Source organism: Bubalus bubalis, chromosome 1 (genome assembly GCF_019923935.1).
Source record: "Bubalus bubalis isolate 160015118507 breed Murrah chromosome 1, NDDB_SH_1, whole genome shotgun sequence".
Classification (NCBI taxonomy): domain Eukaryota; kingdom Metazoa; phylum Chordata; class Mammalia; order Artiodactyla; family Bovidae; genus Bubalus; species Bubalus bubalis.
In genome coordinates this window covers 8,331,938-8,348,746 of record NC_059157.1, presented here as the reverse complement: position 1 = coordinate 8,348,746, position 16,809 = coordinate 8,331,938, and the positions used below count along the sequence as shown (strand labels likewise).

The window sequence follows — 16,809 nt, the reverse complement described above, 5'->3', positions numbered from 1 at the left end:
CAAATAAGTACAGACTATAACTACCCCCCAATTAAGACAGAGTCCTGCAAGGTCCCCTCCTGTGCCTGCAGAGCTCTGTCCTGCCCCTAAAGTGCCCTTCTGTCTCTAAAGCCCCCTCCTGTCCCTGCAAAGTCCCCCCACATCCCCTTCTGCAGTGACTCCAGCAGCCACTGGTTTCTGTGGCTGTGGATGGCTGTCCTCTGGAGCCCTGCAGGATGAGTTTGTTTGTGCGTGGCTCCTCCTGGGAGTTCGCCCTCTTCATTGCTCATCCGCCCTCTGCTGTATGAAGAGTTTGGTCATCCACTCACTTGTTAATGGGCCTGTGGCTTGTCTCCACTTCTTGGCTAGTATGACTTAATTTGTGTACGAGTCTCACTTCTTCTCTTGGATAAACACCTAGGGGTGGAATTACTTAAGTCATATGGTGAATGTTTGCTTAACTTCATAGGAAACTGCTAAATGAACTTTTCCCATCGTTGTACCAGTTTTTATTTCACCAGAGATGCGTGGGAATTCCAGTTATCACACTCGGAATCTGCTCTTTTTACCTTTCACCATTCTTGAGGGAGGGCAGTGCTAAGCTGCTGATTTGCTACCTGCCGTTACCCATGGAAACGAGGACCTCATTCTCACCAGGATCCCAAGTTATCCAGGAAAAGTCTGAGCCAGAAAGCAGGCAGGCGCCCTGAGACAGGGACCGGCCTGACCGTGGTCATGTTCCCTCTGGCACTTAGGATCACGGTGCATGATGCCTGCAGGCTTAGGAATCAGAGCCTTTGTGCAGATCAGAAGAACAGAAAAGCACTTACCTGTTATTTTCCTCCGCATCCACGGACACACAAAGAGCCACACGAAGAGGGCGAACAGCAGCGCGACCCCGAAGGAGATGAAGGCGATCGCCCACATGGGGAGGACCAGGCCCATCACTGGGGACAGAGGGGACACAGCTGTCACGGGACATGTCTCCAAGGCTAGGTGTGACATCCCCACTCCTGCCATTCCCCGGCCCTGAAGTGCATCATCTGGATTCTGTGTTTAATAAACTCTCAGCCACAACACTGTGCTAGACTTTTTCTGGGGAACAAAGTCTTGTCTTTAAGACACACGACTGGGACTTCCTGGATGATGCGGTGGATAAGAATCCACCTCTCAGTGTAGGGAACACGGGCCCCTGGTCCAGGAAGACTCCACATGCCTCGGAGCAACTAAGCCTGTGCGCCGCAACGACTGGGCCCATGCATCCTGCGGCCCTGTTGCCCTCGGGCGCTAGAGCTCCGCAGCAAGAGAAGCCACTGCAGTGAGGAGCCCACGTACCACGACAAGGAGTGGCCCCTCTCCACAAGTAGGGAAAGCCCACGACGAAGACCCAACGCAGCCAAATAAATGAATTATAAAATTGTAAAGAAATAATGGAGATGTACTGTTTACCCTGTGACTCTGTTGTTAACTCAGTGAGTAAGCTGATCATTAAAAAGTGACCAACTTGGCACAAACGACATATTAAGTTGGGAATAAACCCATTTACAGTATTATCTCAATACCTAAATTCCTGAGTGGACAAATGGGGGCATGAAGGGGTCTGTCTTCCCTCCCGATGCCCGCCCCCGTCTCCCCAGGGCAGCCCGAAGCCCATGGCTGCAGCGGCCACAGCAAGGCTGGCGGCCGCCTCTCTGGTTTCTCAATAGTCAGCAGCCCGGCTTTAAATGGACATGACGCTTGGACCACACACACAAACCTTTTTTAAAGTCAGCTTAAATTGAGAAACAGCAGACGCAGGAAGAGTCTGCTGCCCCGCTTTGTAACTGCCGGACAACAGGGCATAAATTTCTTGGGAGAAACGTGCCTTCCTTGTTCCAGGAAGAGGAGAGTGACTCCCATCACTGGACACCTGGCACCACCACCAAGATAGGTCTGCACAAACAGACCTTGCCACACTCGCTTCTCTCCTGTTAGCTTCCTCCGTATGTTTCCTAGCCTCTCCATAATTCATCAACCTTTGTCAAAACGGTACATAAGTCCTGAAGTCTAACTGCTTCTCTGAGTGCTCATTTCTTTTCTGTGAAGGCTTCCATATGCATAAATAAACCCTTTTATTGTTTAAAAAAAAATAAAGTCAGCTTAGATAGAAAAGTGTTTTCAAAGGACACTGACTTTCAAGCTCAATTCTTCTTTCGAGGGCCAACTCATGGAATTACAACACAGAAAAGCTTTTCACTGCTGTCCGGTCCAGCACACAAAGTTGCCATTCCCTCAGTCAATAAAAAGGTGGAAGGTGGAGAGACATCAGGCTTCCCTGCCCTGCAGGGCCCCGAGCCCAGCTCCCCTGGTGACACAGGTGTGATTCAGACACTCACAGATGCCCCCTTGCACAGGCACAAGGAGACAGGCACGAGAGCACTCACTAGAGCACCGCCTGTAACAGCAGGAGTTTGCAAGAGAAGGGACACACGCATCATCATGGAAGCGTGAAGTCAGCGTGGTGCATGGCGTAAAATAAGGTCGCGACAAATGGACTGGCAAGAAGAGATGCTCTTGTCTAGTTAAGTGAGAAAGGCCAGCGAGATCACGGTGTGTGCAGCACCACCCAACTTATGTCTAGAAGAGAAACACTGCTGTTTCCCCACCACGGCCAAGTGTACACTCCTGAACAGATCGTAAACGTTCTGGGAAGAACCAGCGATCACTCCTGTGGAGGGATGGGAAACAGGAGGGGTCTCTCCCTGTGCTGTACACTATCCATCTTAAGCACAAGGCCACCCACCCTGGCATCTCACTCCCAAGCCCGAGGCCTTCAGCATTATACCACATTCTTTCTAAATAGAAGGAGAGAAGGGCTCTTAGTCACAAGCACAGGGATAGTGACAAAAACAGAGAAGGCAAAGAAAAAAAAAAAACTGTAAAAAAATTTCAATAACTTGAAAATCAGAAACTCAGTCATTTGGGAAGCAAAATCAGGTCTGTTTATGTATCTGCTTGTTTGTTTGCTAAAGGCTCCTATAGCACTTACTTTCTGCTTTCATACTGCTAATTTTGAAAATTTATAATAAGCACACACTTTTGTAAATTGTTAAACTGTTTTTTTAAAGTTTGAAATAAGTGAACTGTTTAAAACTCTGCTCTTAAATAAACCTGTAATGCTGCAGGCTTTGTTACTATTAACTGTTCTTTTTTTTTAAATATAAAACTGACTTTCTTTTTTTCCATTATTTTTTTCATTGGCATATAATTGCTCACTGTTAACCATTCTATAAAAAGTAAGGGTGGCTCAGACCGTAAAGAATCCACCTGCAGTGCAGGACACCTGAGTCTGATCCCTGGGTCGGGAAGATCCCCTGGAGAAGGGAATGGCAACCCACTCCAGTATTCTTGCCTGGAGAATCCCATGGACAGAGGAGCCTGGAGGGCTACAGTCCATAAGGTCGCAAAGAGTTGGACAAGAACCATTATTTTTATATATACATATATGTATAAATCAACTGAAAATTATTCAGGTAAGGTATTATTAGACATTTTGGTAATGGTAAGAGGGAGAATGGGTAGTTAATACTCTAAATGGGGAGTCAGGATTAGCATATACAAGTATGGAAAGTAAGAACCAGAATCACCCAGCCTTGGCACCGTGGAAGGGTCACTGGTGGGAGCAGACACTCAGTAGCCAGGCGGCTCCACCTTCCAGCACCCGGACACACCAGCAAGCAAGGCCCCACATGGAGCTGCGCCGCGGCGGCCAGCAGCCCCGCCCCAGCCCTGGCTCTGTCTCTGGATCCAGGCTTGGAGCTGCTTATAAAACCACTCAGGCTGACCTCACTCGGCCGTGCCTGTGGCTGGGGCTCCCCGCTTCTGCTCTGTGTCTGCGTGTCAGTGTCCGGACACGGGGAAGGACCACGCTGATGTGGTTTCTTGCTGAACTGAATGGTAACTGTTAATTACCAACATCAAACCAACTGCGGCTTAAAACTACCTGGCATTTGAAGAGTCCTCCCCGTCTGCTTTACGACTTCTGGTTGAGCTGATGATGAAGTTGACACTTGGGCTACTTTGGCCTCACTACCTTAACCTGATCTAAGACAGGTGAGCTCTGGATCCTGGGGGAGGGGCATGAAGCCCGGGGGCTGGAGAGATTAGTGTCTGAACGAGTGGACACTGTTGCTCCCAGGCCCCCTTCTCCTCCATCCCCTCTAAGCAGAGCCCACAGCAGGGCAGAGCAGGGCCGCTCCACATGCTCCTTCTGGGCCATCTCTGTACTGAGGTTACACAGGCTCCGGAGGGCATCAGGACCCACACCCGAAAGGGACAGGCTGAGGCCTGCTACACACAAGGCTCACGATGCTTCGTGGGGACAATGAGCCACAAGGTCACCTCCTCCTGAACCTTCACCATCACGACCGCCTTCACCATCGGTTTGGCCTAGAAAGTGGCCAGGAAGCTCTGGAGCCACCCTCTGAGTCACAGGACTGGATGGAAGATCAGAGGGTGAGAGGGGCGGGAGACACGGGAAGAAAGCCAGGGGTGGGGCAAGATGGCGAAGGGCAAAGGAACCAGGAAGATGGGTGAGTTGCTGATGGTGAGAAAGAGAGAGGAACAGAATGGGGACTGGATCTTACTGAACTATTCCAGCAATTTAGCAAATTAACAGAGCATCAAGAGCACACACCAGCATGAACGTATATACAAAACAGAAACAGACCCACAGACATAGAAAATAAACTTCTGCTTATAAAGGGGAAAGGAGGGAGGAATAAACCAGGAGTTTGGGATTAACAGATACACACTGTGCATACTCAGTCGCTTCAGTCGGGTCTTGACTCTGTGACCCCATGGACTGTCTCACCAGGCTCCTCTGTCCATGGGGTTCTCCAGGCAAGAATACTGGAGTGGGTTGCCATGCCCTTCTCCAGGGGATCGTCCCGATTCAGGGACCAAACCTGCATCTCTTATGTCTCCTGCATTAGCAGGCAGATTGTTTACCACTAGATCCACCTGGGAAGCCCAACAGATACACATTACTATATATAAAACAGATAAACAAGGACCTATTATATAGCATAGGAAACTATTCTCAACATTATGTAATAACCTATAAGGTTAAATCTTAAAGGGAAAAGAACCTGAAAAAGAATACACATGATATAATAATACACAATATACATTAAGAGTATGTGGGAACACGTGTATACCTGTGGCGGAATCATGTTGATGTATGGCAAAACCAATACAATACTGTAAAGTAATTAACCTCCAATTAAAATAAATTTATATTAAAATAAGTATATTATATAATATTATATGCTTAATATGTAATTATATAATCATACATTAAGTTATATAATTTATATTATATATGACATATTATAAATTATGTGCTTATATAGTTATGTATTTATATGTCATACATATTATGTATTATATGTGTTAAGTATATGTACATAAGGAAATGGCAACCCACTCCAGTGTTCTTGCCTGGAGAATCCCAAGGACGGGGGAGCCTGGTGGGCTGCCGTCTGTGGGGTCGCACAGAGTCGGACACGACTGAAGCGACTTAGCATAGCATGTGTATATAATCCTGATTAACTGTGCTGTACACCCGAAACAACACAACACTGTAAATCAACTATGCTCCAATTAAAAAAAAAAGAGCAGCAGGACTTACTTTCAAAGCCTCATGCGAGAGATGCTGACTAATAGTTATAGGACCCAGCTCTAACTTGTACTAAATATACAGAAGCAAGTTTCATGGATAAAAAAATTAATGAAATGCAAAAATCCAGCACAGAAAAGCCCTTCAATCAATGCACTTTCAGGGGAAAACTTTTTTCCTTCTGAAAATTCAAGGTAGACTTTTTTACAATAAAATTTTTGACAAAAATACTTGGTACTGAATGGCCTTCCTGCTAGGGTCTCAGATTATCCTCGGATAAGATGCTCAAGAGGGCGCTGAGGCTCGGCCGCAGCCCGGGGAAGGCAAAGTAGGACACGGCTTGGGCCTGAACTGCTCCGTCCCTCGGCCAGGAGCGGCTGCCAGGAGCCCACACTGGGCGCGCGGAAGCCCAGGCCCGGCTCCAGCCCTCAATGGCCTTTCATGTCCAGCTCTTTCATTTTCTGAACAGCAAAGATATGATGAATAGTGATTCAGCTCAAACCTCAGGCATCCTTGCAATTCTCTCCCAAACCCCCTGAAGATCAGGGTATCCAACGGACTTGGGGAGGAAGTACAGAGAACCGTTACACCCACTCATGGTCTTCCGGAGTCCTTACTTTGGTACAGCCCTTATTTTTCACATACAACAATCACTGTTACAATCTGATGCTTTGAACATGTTGCTCTACAACAAAACCAAAACTAGTGACTCCATTTATTAGTGAAGAGAGGACTAGTAAAAAGTGATTCTACAAACGAGGTCCACGTGGTGTGTGTGTGTTAGTTACTGCGGGAAAATGAAGCTTCTCCAAACCCCTCAGGCTCTAGCCCATGTTAGTCCCTTACACCTCTCACCTACCTCTCCAGCACCCTCTCTTCTCCCTTTCTCTGGTTGAATTTTATAAATAATACAAGATTAAAAAAGATCAGCCATAGATAATCCACCCGCCCTACCTCCTGTGCATGCAGCACAGGGACCTCTGCTCAGCATCCTGCGCTAACCTGCATGGGAAAAGAATCCGAAGACAGACAGACTCGTGTAACTGAACCACTTTGCTGTTCACCTAAAACTAACACAATGCAGTAAATCAACTATACTCCACTATAATATAAAAATTTTTTAAAAATCAGCCATACAAAACTGTAGGATGTACAAATACGAAAATGCCTCCTGTCCTCCCCTCTTGAACCCACTTCCCAGAGAAACACTGATAAATATTTGGTATGTATCTTCCCAGGCATTTTCTAGAGATAAACAAACATCTAGTGCAGAGTGTGGATTTCTTTTACTTGCCTTAAATTTAGTAGATGTAGACTGGACTGTATATATTGTTCTGGGCCTGCATTTCTCACATAACAGTATACTGCGGACATTTTCCCACAGTAACTCACACACACACACACACACGCAGACCTCATTTGAAGAATCTCTTTTTGCTAGTCCTCCCTTCCCTGATAAATGGAGTCACTAGTTTTTGTTCTGTTTCAGATCAACATGTTCAAAGCACTGGAGGAGCTCCCTAGGTAAGAGGAATCCTGGGGCAACTTTAGGAAGATGAAGCACCACTTTGAAATTACAAAATGCTCTTTCCTAATCTGTCCTATAATTGGGATTTTTCTTCCCCCTGCATATGGTACTAGCTTTCTCAAACCAGGGTTTACTTAACAACAGTTCTGAGAAGGAAGTGAGTTCAAATCACTCTGTTCTGAATCCTGCTCTGAGTGAAATTGGACTCTTCTCAGCTCAGGCCTTCCCCACCCAGGGCTGGGAACCACCCCAGCTCCAACGCCCACTCCCTACAGCTTGGAATGTAAAAATTCAACACAGAACACAGAGCATCTCTGGGAACCAAGATCTTTCTCCTGAGTCATCAGGGGTGCCTGATGCTCTGGGTTCCCTGGGGCTGGACCAGAAGGGCTGCCACTAGGGGAGGAAGAGGAGGAGGACATGGAGGGGAGAGGGAGAGGCTGGGAAAGGAAGAGAAGGGTGAGGAGGGGAGGGGGGGGGGAGAGAAGATGGAGAAGGAGGGGGAGGGAGGAGGGGAAGGAGAGAGGGGGAGGGGAGTGGGAAGAAGAGGGAGGAGGAGGGGAGAGGGAGGACGGGGAGAGAGAGCAGGTGGGAAAGGAAGAGAAGATGGAGAAGGGGAGGAGGGGAAAAGGAGGAGGGGGAGGGGAGTGGGAGGAGGGGAAAGAGGAGGGGAGAGGCAGAAGAGGGAGAGAGCAGCTGGGAAAGGAAGAGAGGATAGAGAAGGGGGAGGAAGGGAGAAGGAGGAGGGGGAGGGGTGGGAGGAAGGGGAGGGGGTGGGAGGAGGGGGAAGGGGAGGGGAGTGGGGGGCAGAGGGAGGGGGAGGGGAGAGGCGAGAGGGGGAGAGGGAGGAGGGGGAGGGGAGAGAAGATGGAGAAAGGGGAGGAGGGGAGAGGGAGGAAGAGGAGGAGAAGGCAGCCCATCTCAGGCACAGACCACTTTGGGGAAGCCAGACAACCAGGCCTGGTGGAGTCAGAGAATTCATCTGCTGGTGAGGAGTTAGGGCTTTTGAAGAGCACCTCTTTACATAAGGACTGTGATAAGATAAAAGCATTTATGGTGAAAGGATCATATTATTAGGGTTTGGATTAGGGTTAGGGTTATTAGATAAAGTGGTCTGTATAGTCAAAGCTCTGGTTTTTCTTGTAGTCCTTTATGGATGTGAGACTTGGACCATAAAGAAGGCTGACCTCCAAAGAATTGATGCCTTTGAACTGTGGTGTTGGAGAAGAGTCTTGAGAGTCCCTTAGACTGCAAGGAGATTAAACCAGTCCATCCTAAAGGAAATCAACCCTGAATATTCACTGGAGGGACTGATGCTGAAGCTGAAGCTCCAACTTTGGTCACCTGATGCAAAGAGCTGGCTCACTAGAAAAGACCCTGATGCTGGGAAAGCTTGAGGGCAAGAGGAGAAGAGGGCAGAAGAGGATGAGATGGTTGGATGGAATCACCGACTCAATGGACATGAATCTGAGCAGACTCCAGGAGATAGCGGAGGGCAGGGAAGCCTGGTGTGCTGCAGTCCATGGGGTTGCAAGGAGTCAGATACAACTTAGCAACTGAAGAACAACAATAGGTAAAGAGGTGGTTAGGGCAGGGACCCTCCAAACGCACAAGCATCAGGTCACCCCGAGCGCTCCGTCCCATAAACCTGGACTGCTGGGCTGTGTTTCTGGTTCAGCGGGTCTAAGCCTAAGGATCTGCATTTCTGACAAGTGACCACGTGACGCCAATGCTCCTGGTGCAGGGACCACACTTGGACGTGGGAAGCGTCATTAGCTAGTCTGCTCCGACTCCACAAAGCCGTGTGCCATGAGCCTCACTCAGCATTTGTTCTAGAAAGGCAGAACAAAAACCAGGTCCCGCCAGCTGAAGCCCTTCATCAAAAATAAACTTCAGGCTTGTATCCAACCCAACCCAAGTGATTTATCCAACCCAACCCACTTTATTTCCTCAAGTTATTTTTGCTTCTTGTGAATTATTTTTTTAAGGACAAAAAGGCAAAGAATTCTTGAAGAGTGCTAACTCGGTCTCTGAAGTATAAGGATGACTTCTGAGACAAGTCACGTCAAACACAAAGTAAAACAAATCAAACTAAGCCCAAGATATAAACAACTTCAAAATAATTCAGGGAGGAGGAAGGGAGAAGTCAAACCAGAGCTCCGTGACTCAGCCCATGGGGACCCACGGGGTCCAACTCCACAGGGAAAAGTGCCACTTATCAGAGTCTCTGAAAGTTGCAACAGGGTTAGGTTGATGCCACCACTCTTTGTTAGAACATTTCATTCTTTCCTCTTATCTCTAAGGCCCCTTACATTGAATGGAAACATTTTAAGGAAGAAAAGGACTAGGAAGATTAAATCTCAAAATCGGCGGAAAGGCCGGCCAGTTGTGAGAGAGGCAGAGGACTGGGTCCTCCCGGCTCACTTGTCCCCAGATATGACACCAGGGCTACAGACGACCCAGCAGATGGCAGAGAAGCCGGCATGAGGAGACAGGATGGAATTAACGTCTTAGTTTCAAGGGCGAAGTTAACCTTCAATGTTTAAATAAAAATAGGATTTGGACTCAACTACTGGATGGATATTCTAGAAACACTCCCCAGAGCAAGACCTCAGCAAAGACCTTTTCGGACTCTGGCTGGACCCTCTGTCCTGACCTTCCTTCCCTATGCAAAGCCCCTCACCCCCAAACTTCAAGTAAGGACAAGCTCCCACAGCAGCGTGTGTGGGGAGACAGAGACAGCTGACTCAGGACACGCTGGAGACGTAAGGCTGAAGAGATGACCGATGGCAGGGAAGGAAACCGCGCCCCCCAGACCCCTGAGCATATCGTGAGCAGCCCCCGAGCTCAGCGCTCTGCCCTCATCACCTCCTGTCACGTGGCCTCCCTTTCACAGAGGTTCCTGCCCACCCATCTCTCCTTTATGAGGTGCAGAGGCTCGGGGAGAGGAAGCGATGGGCTCTCCCAGCACGGGGAGTGTCGACTGTGTTCCTAGGTGAGTATCCATCACCAAGGTTCTCATACCGACTTCCTGATATTCCCAAACAAAGGGGCAGCCACCCTCTTCACACTACCTGGACATTAAATAGATACAAAACCACGTAATTTCCAAATATATTAGAAGCCTTTTTTTTGGGGGGGGAGGTGCTGAGCTTCATGGCTCGTGGGATCTTAGTTCCCCAGCTGGGGATTGAACCCAGGCTCTGGCAGTAAAAGCACCAAGCCCTAACCACTGCGCAGCCAGGGAACTCCCTGGAAGCTGTCTTTAAAGAGAGTGAGGAGAAAGGAAAGGATGTATGAGGCCGATGTATTCTGATCGTCATTTACAGTGACATCGGGGACCAGGGACTAGATGCTGGGTGTCTGACCCCTGCCTGTCACGTGCCAACGGAGTACCCTAATGGGGGCTTGGAACTAGGCTGCCCACTTTCAAGTCTGCTCTATGCCTCACTAGTTATATGGCCTCAGCACTCAGCCAGCTTCACTGTGCCTGTTTCCCACCTGTCAGGAGATGTTGGCAATATTACTGATTTCCTAGAAGAGTTAATTCATTTAAAACTCAGCTCAATAAAAGCATTTATTTTTTATTATTCTTCAAAACTTCTCGATGAGGTATTTATATTATCCTTGGTTGCCTCTTTCATTATATAGTTTCATTTTTTTAGCATAATTTTATCTCGTAGTAATCTGATTCTTCTAGAGAATTTGCAATAAAACTGCAGCAAAAGATGAGAAAAACAGGGACTTCCTTGGTGGTCCAGCGGTTAAGTCTACACACTTCCAATGTAAGGGATGCAGGTTTGATCCCTGGGCTGGGAACTAAGTGATGGCCAAAAGATAAAAAATTAAAATATTTATTTTATAGATGAGAAAAAGAAGTGATGGAAAAAATAGGTAAGTCTAGAAAAAGTCAAATTTTAATAAAAATCATACATTTGTGGTCTTCTGACATTCAGATCAAGAACCAGGGAGAGAGAGAAATAGAGGCTAGGAAAAAAAATACAGGATTTAGAAAGAAATGATTCTCATTTCCACCAGTTCCCATTTCTAGGACTCTGTCTGACAAAGGGCCCCTCGCCTTCCTTGTTTAATCTCTTATGTAACTAGCGCAGGAGCCGTCTGGTCATCAACGGCTGCTCGTCTTTCTGCTCAGCTCACCTGGGCTCTGGGAGCTGAGTAAAACCAAGACCAAGTGCTCGGGTGGACAGGTCATCTCTCTGCTCCAGATGACTTCCCACCTGGTGCTCCGGGGCCCACCCAGCACCACGCGAAAGCTTTGTGAGATGCACAGACTTGGGGTGGGGTGGCCTTCACACCGGAGAACTGCTTTTTCTCTGCCTCCGCCTCTGCTTTTTGTTTTTTTAAGGGATCATGGAAACAGCCTTTGATAAATACACTTCATACTCTGAATGATCAAGCCGGAAGGGCCATCAGGCTGCTGTTGTCTGAGGCGAGGGTCTCACCTCTCTCCAGCTCACCATGACGCTTACCTTGCACTTTTCACGTAACTTACAGCAGGTGTGATGCTTCGCCGCTGCCCCCACCCCTGCCCCTGAAATCTGAAAGCCCTGACCTCAACTCTTCAAAGCTGTACGAGCCATGTTCTGAACGCTCTTCAGAAGACGCCCAAGTAGAAGGTTACGCAGTGCTATGAATCGCGGCGCGGTGGGGCACACCCCTGGTGGCTCAGTGGTAACAAATCCGCCTGTAACGCAGGGTGTAATGGGTCTGGGCTGGGAAGCTCCCAGGTGCCTCGGGGCAGCGAAGCCCGTGCTCCACAACTGCTGAAGCCCATGCAGCTAGAGCCCGTTCTCCGCAACAAAGAAGCCAGCACGGTGACAAACCCCAGCACCGCCCTACAGGGTAGCCCTGGCTCGCCGCAGCCAGAGGGAGCCCATGCGCGGCAAGGAAGACCCAGCGCAGCCACAAATAAAAAAGAAATAGAATTAAAAAGAACCATTCAGAGAGCATGAAGTACACAAACATACAGTCAGATACGGCTATTAAGGCCTGAGAAAAACTGCCTTGAGAAAACCCCGCTGGCGAAATTAATAAGGATTTCCCCCATTTCGGAAGAGGGTGCTTTCGACTGTAAGGATGCACCATTTAGCAGAAGCTTTATCTTTTCAACAGAGACAGGGAGATTTCTGTCAGATATGGCCCATAACTGAATATGAATCCTTAATGGACATTAGCGAGAAGGAAAACACCACTGCGAGCCTCTCCACTGACCGGACGCCCCCACGATGACAGGTGTGTCAGGATCCGGCTGTAGGAGGCCCATCCCAGGGAGAAATGGGCACCCCTCTCCACCGTCCTCTCCGCAGAGACATGGACGGAGATGCTGAGTGAGGCCCCTACGAGCTCATCAACACGGAGATGTGTGCGAATACCAATACTGCGTGAAAGCATTTTACCCACTAAAAAGGTTAAAGAAAGGGACTTTTAACCAGGCCCCACCCCAAGCCCTTGGGAAAAAAAGAACACAGGCCACCAGAACGGGAAGAAAAGGAGGAATTCTGAAAACAGAAGTACCACTGGTTTGAGGATCTGGGGGACGAAACAGCACAGCTCTCGTGACTGGACTTACTGGCCTGATGAGTTCTGGGGATGCAGGGTGGATGTTTGTGGTGTGGACACGTGGCAGCCCCCCAACCCTGACCGGGGTGAGGACCTACTGTTTACACCTGCCCCCTCCTCCCCCGCCCCCGGGCCCCCAGCTCAGGGAGGTTCGGGCTGCCACATCACGTCCTGTGACTCCGCACCAGGAAGGGGATGTTAATCGTCTTTTTTTTTTAACCCAAGTCTCTGGCTTTTCTATTTCACACCTCTCTTGAATATGTAAAACAAGTAACTGTGCCTCCTGTTCTTCGCTCTGCTCCGTAAAGACCACGAGAAGCACTTCTGGCTGGCGGCCAGCAATAGCGCCAGGCCCAAGTCCACCACCCAGGCTGGACTCTCACACGCCCACTGGCCGAGGGCTCTTACCTGGGGCTCCGGTGTACATGATGGAGAAGACATTGATGGCGATGGTGGCGGCGTAGAACACGGGAAGCGCCCGGAGGCCGTTGGGAACAGGGTCCTCCTACGGGGTAAGGAGATGAGGGGGCAGGTCAGGACTCCAGGGGGTGTCTGCAGGCGGGCAAGATGACATGCAGTGCTGCTCGGGGAAAGCCCCGCCTGGGCTGTGTGCACCCCCAGACCCAGCGCTGGCCTGGGCTATCCTTCCCACACGAGCGCTGTGTCAAAGGGCCGCCACGGGGACCAGCAGAAACATCGAAGCACAGGGACCGCGTGGGCTGGCGGGACACTTGGGGACAGAGAAGGGCTGCAGGTGAGGCCAGCTACGAGGACCCAAGCCCCAAGCCGGCCTCCCCTTTCAGAACCCAGGGTGCTCGCTATTCTAACGATGTGCACGCTGGCCCCCTAAAATCCACCTTCCACAAATATTTTCAGGCCTGACCCTCCGAGGACGCCCTGAGAAAGTCAAGTGACTTCAACACCACGGCGTTGCTACTAGATTTTATGTGACTCTGTGACACACGTCTGCTGTGTTGAAATACATAAAGTAAATATAGAACCACGTGCTACAAGTTTCCACATCTTTTCACAAAGTAGAGCATTTCACCTTCAACTGTCACACTGAAAAGAACTGTGGGCTCTTTGTCTAAGAAAACATTTTTTTCTTTTAACAACCTTAGGCTTCTGGTACAACATTTCCTAAATCTAACGTTTCAACAAGAACAGTACTGCACGTGTTTAAGGCAAAATATCACCTGGGAGAATATTAGAAATTTAGAGTTTACAGAGGAAAAATGTCGAGTTTGAGGGTTTGGATCCACAGAGGATTCTGAAGCAAAAATATGAACTGGGAACTCAATGTAGCACTCGCATCTAGGTGTTGCTTAAATAATTCAAAAAGGGGCTACTTTCTAATGACTGTGTAAAACACTCTTGTATATTGATATGAATCTATTACCTACCCTATTACAGGAAAATCAAGTCTAAACATTTCTTTTTTTTTGGTCTAAACAATGATGAGAGCTACAGAGTCAGGATCGGTAGCACATGTGCATGCTAAGTCACTTCAGTTGTGTCCGACTCTTTGCGACCCTGATGAGGAGCCCACCAGGCTCCTGTGTCCATGGGATTCTGCAGGTTAGAATACTGGAGCGGGCTGCCATGCCCTCCTCTTGAAGTGAGCTACGGAAGTCAGGATCAGGAGAGACTGTCTCAAAGGTTCCTACTGTCAAATGCAGACGTGTAGAAATTAAGCCCGTACAGAGTTGGACATGACTGAAGTGACTTAGCAGCAGCAGCAGCGGAACATAAGTGCATCAAGAGCTCGCCTAGAATGCCTCTAGCGGCCCCCAGCACTCGTCAGGAGGCCAGAGTGAATGGAAGTGAAGTGTAAGGAGCACTGAGAGCAGGGGTGGGAGGTGACGCAGCCACGTGGGAGTCCCAGCCAGGCTCAGAGGCTGGCAGGTGAAGGGCAGGTATGAAGGGGCGGGCAGGGCCTGGGAGGAGCATACCACCCCCTGATCTGCCATGGACCCGGGACAGGAACCCAGGCTGAACCAAAAACAGAACGCCCACATGCTCACATGCCTACCACCTCTGCTTCCAAACTGTTCTTTTCTGGGGACAACAGCTGCTAAAGATAGATTCCTAACTGGTAACTTGTGAAGGTGTAAAGTCTTCTGTTTGTGTGCTGTAACTGAATCACCTTATGTTTTCTTAAATAACCTACTCTTTTTATTTTTTGCCTCGCCACAAGGCATGCAGGAACCCAGTGCCCTGACCAGGGATCAAACCCTCAACCCCTGCATTGGAAGCATGGACTCCTAACCACGGGACCACAGGGAAGTCCTCAGAGAACCTCTTCTTAACACACGATGACAGCGGTCTCACCGAGCCCCGTCTCCTTTCCTCCTCCTTTCTGTCCTTCCTTCCATCCACCCATCACCTGTCACCCGTCCAAGCAGCCTTTTTCTCTCTCAATAGACACTCAGCCGGCGGCTCGGAAGGGCTGGGCAGAGCTGGGCGCTGCCTACACATGTGAACAGGGAGTCACGGTGTCCACTCTCAACAGACCTCACAAAGAGTGAACAGGGAGCCAAGCAGGAAATAAATCCCTGCACGACGATGTGAGAGTGCAGTGATGAGAAGGCAGGGAGCTTGTGGGAACACAAAGGGAGGAGCCCAGTGGAAGCTGGGGTGGGAGGCGTGGCTTCCTAGGAAGGGACACCTGGGGGCAGAGGAGGGGCAGGAGCCCGCCTGGCAGGGATGCCCGGGGCAGCAGAAATAAAAGGGGGAGGCTTACCAGGCACCTGCCAAGATGCTAACAGGTCCCGGCACAGCAGGAGCCCAGGAGAAGGGATGGTCAGTGTGCGATTACCCAAGAAACCTCAGCCTGACTCGAAGAAGAGCCACGTAAGGACACAGCTCAAGGCAGGCACGTCCAATGGGCTTGGCGTGTGCCGAGTGACCAAGGGCAAGCAGCAGGGCTTAGAAAGCGCTGCAACAACCCCTGACATTCCCCTAGAACACTGATCTCAGTAAGTTTTCATTTTCATCTCATTTTATTTTTGATTAAAAAAAATGTACCCCCATAGGTGTAGTTCCTTCTTTTTATCTTGTCCTCAAGGGCAGGGAAAAAAAAAATCCAGTGTCTCATGCTTCCCTTCTCCATTAGAAAACAGAAGATACCTTCCATCTGGGTAAAAAAATTCTCCAGTTGTTTTTAGTGCTTGGCAGTTTCAAAATCGTAACACTATCTCACTCTATTCTGTTTACCGGTCACAAAACCATTGTCTTTCCTTTTTGAGGTGTGAGCATTAGTGCCCGGGAATGCTGACCAGTGAACTAAGTCACAGGGCAGGGCACCTTGAGTCCAGTCCTGGTTCCGGGGGGCCCCCGGGCACTCCACCTGAGTCCTCAGCCTGCTTTATAATAATGTCTGATTCCAACATTGGGGGCTGTGCCTTAGTAATTATCCCCCTGAGCCCTCTCACTATTAATTTTTATTGAGCAGAACCAAACTTAGTTCTAAAACTTAACTAAAAAAGATAATAAACTCGCTTACCTTTTTTAAGATGAACATTCTGATCAGTACAAACAGCACGCCAGACATGAAACCAGACAACAGTGGAGATATAAACCAAGAAGCAACTGAATAATTAAAAGAAAATCTAATGAATGTTAAAATTCTACACAATTCAGGTCCTATTTACATAAAAAGCAGTAACTAACATACAGCATACACATTAACAAACATTCCTAGAATTATTCACCTTTAACTCAGAACTCAACAACCCACTGACCTCCACATGGGGGTCACCACCCTCAGACACAAACCCCACCCCGACAAGCATGAACTCCTCCAGCCCACCACACATGTGGCCACCCCAGCTCTGGCCTCTGAAGACGGTTCCTCTGATTCCCACTGAGCCCCTTCCTGTGCCAGCTGCGGGGCTAGCTGAAAAGGGGGCCCCGTCCCTTTCATATTCCAAGGGCAGCCTGGCACTGTTCCGCAGCCTCTGGCCACACACTAGAAACATCTGCGGGAGTTTCCAAAAACCAGTTAACGTTCTGGCTCCAGCTACAGAATTCTGATTTCAAAGGTTTGGAAAGGGGTTTGGGC

General features: G+C 48.9%; 1 protein-coding gene and 1 long non-coding RNA gene across 8 annotated transcripts in view; one reads left to right on the top strand and one right to left on the bottom strand.

The window, feature by feature from the left end:
• Positions 1-16,809, bottom strand: part of SLC20A2 (solute carrier family 20 member 2) — a 113,406-nt gene that overhangs the window by 26,790 nt on the left and 69,807 nt on the right. For all 6 annotated transcript variants that reach the window (XM_044927806.2, XM_044927879.2, XM_044927848.2 and 3 more), the window contains 3 exons: positions 16,252-16,337; positions 13,155-13,251; positions 810-926 (listed from right to left, as the gene is read on the bottom strand). In XM_044927806.2, the coding sequence (XP_044783741.2) occupies positions 810-926; positions 13,155-13,251; positions 16,252-16,337 (300 nt within the window). The remainder of the gene's footprint in view (positions 1-809; positions 927-13,154; positions 13,252-16,251; positions 16,338-16,809) is intronic.
• LOC112582366 lies at positions 8,612-16,339 on the top strand. 2 transcript variants are annotated; one of them, XR_006544637.2, is made up of 3 exons: positions 8,612-10,161; positions 11,274-13,258; positions 14,944-16,339. It is a non-coding gene; the product is annotated as an uncharacterized LOC112582366 (long non-coding RNA). The 2 variants fall into 2 exon arrangements; XR_003106948.3 differs by lacking the exon at positions 8,612-10,161 and having other exon boundaries at positions 10,298-13,258.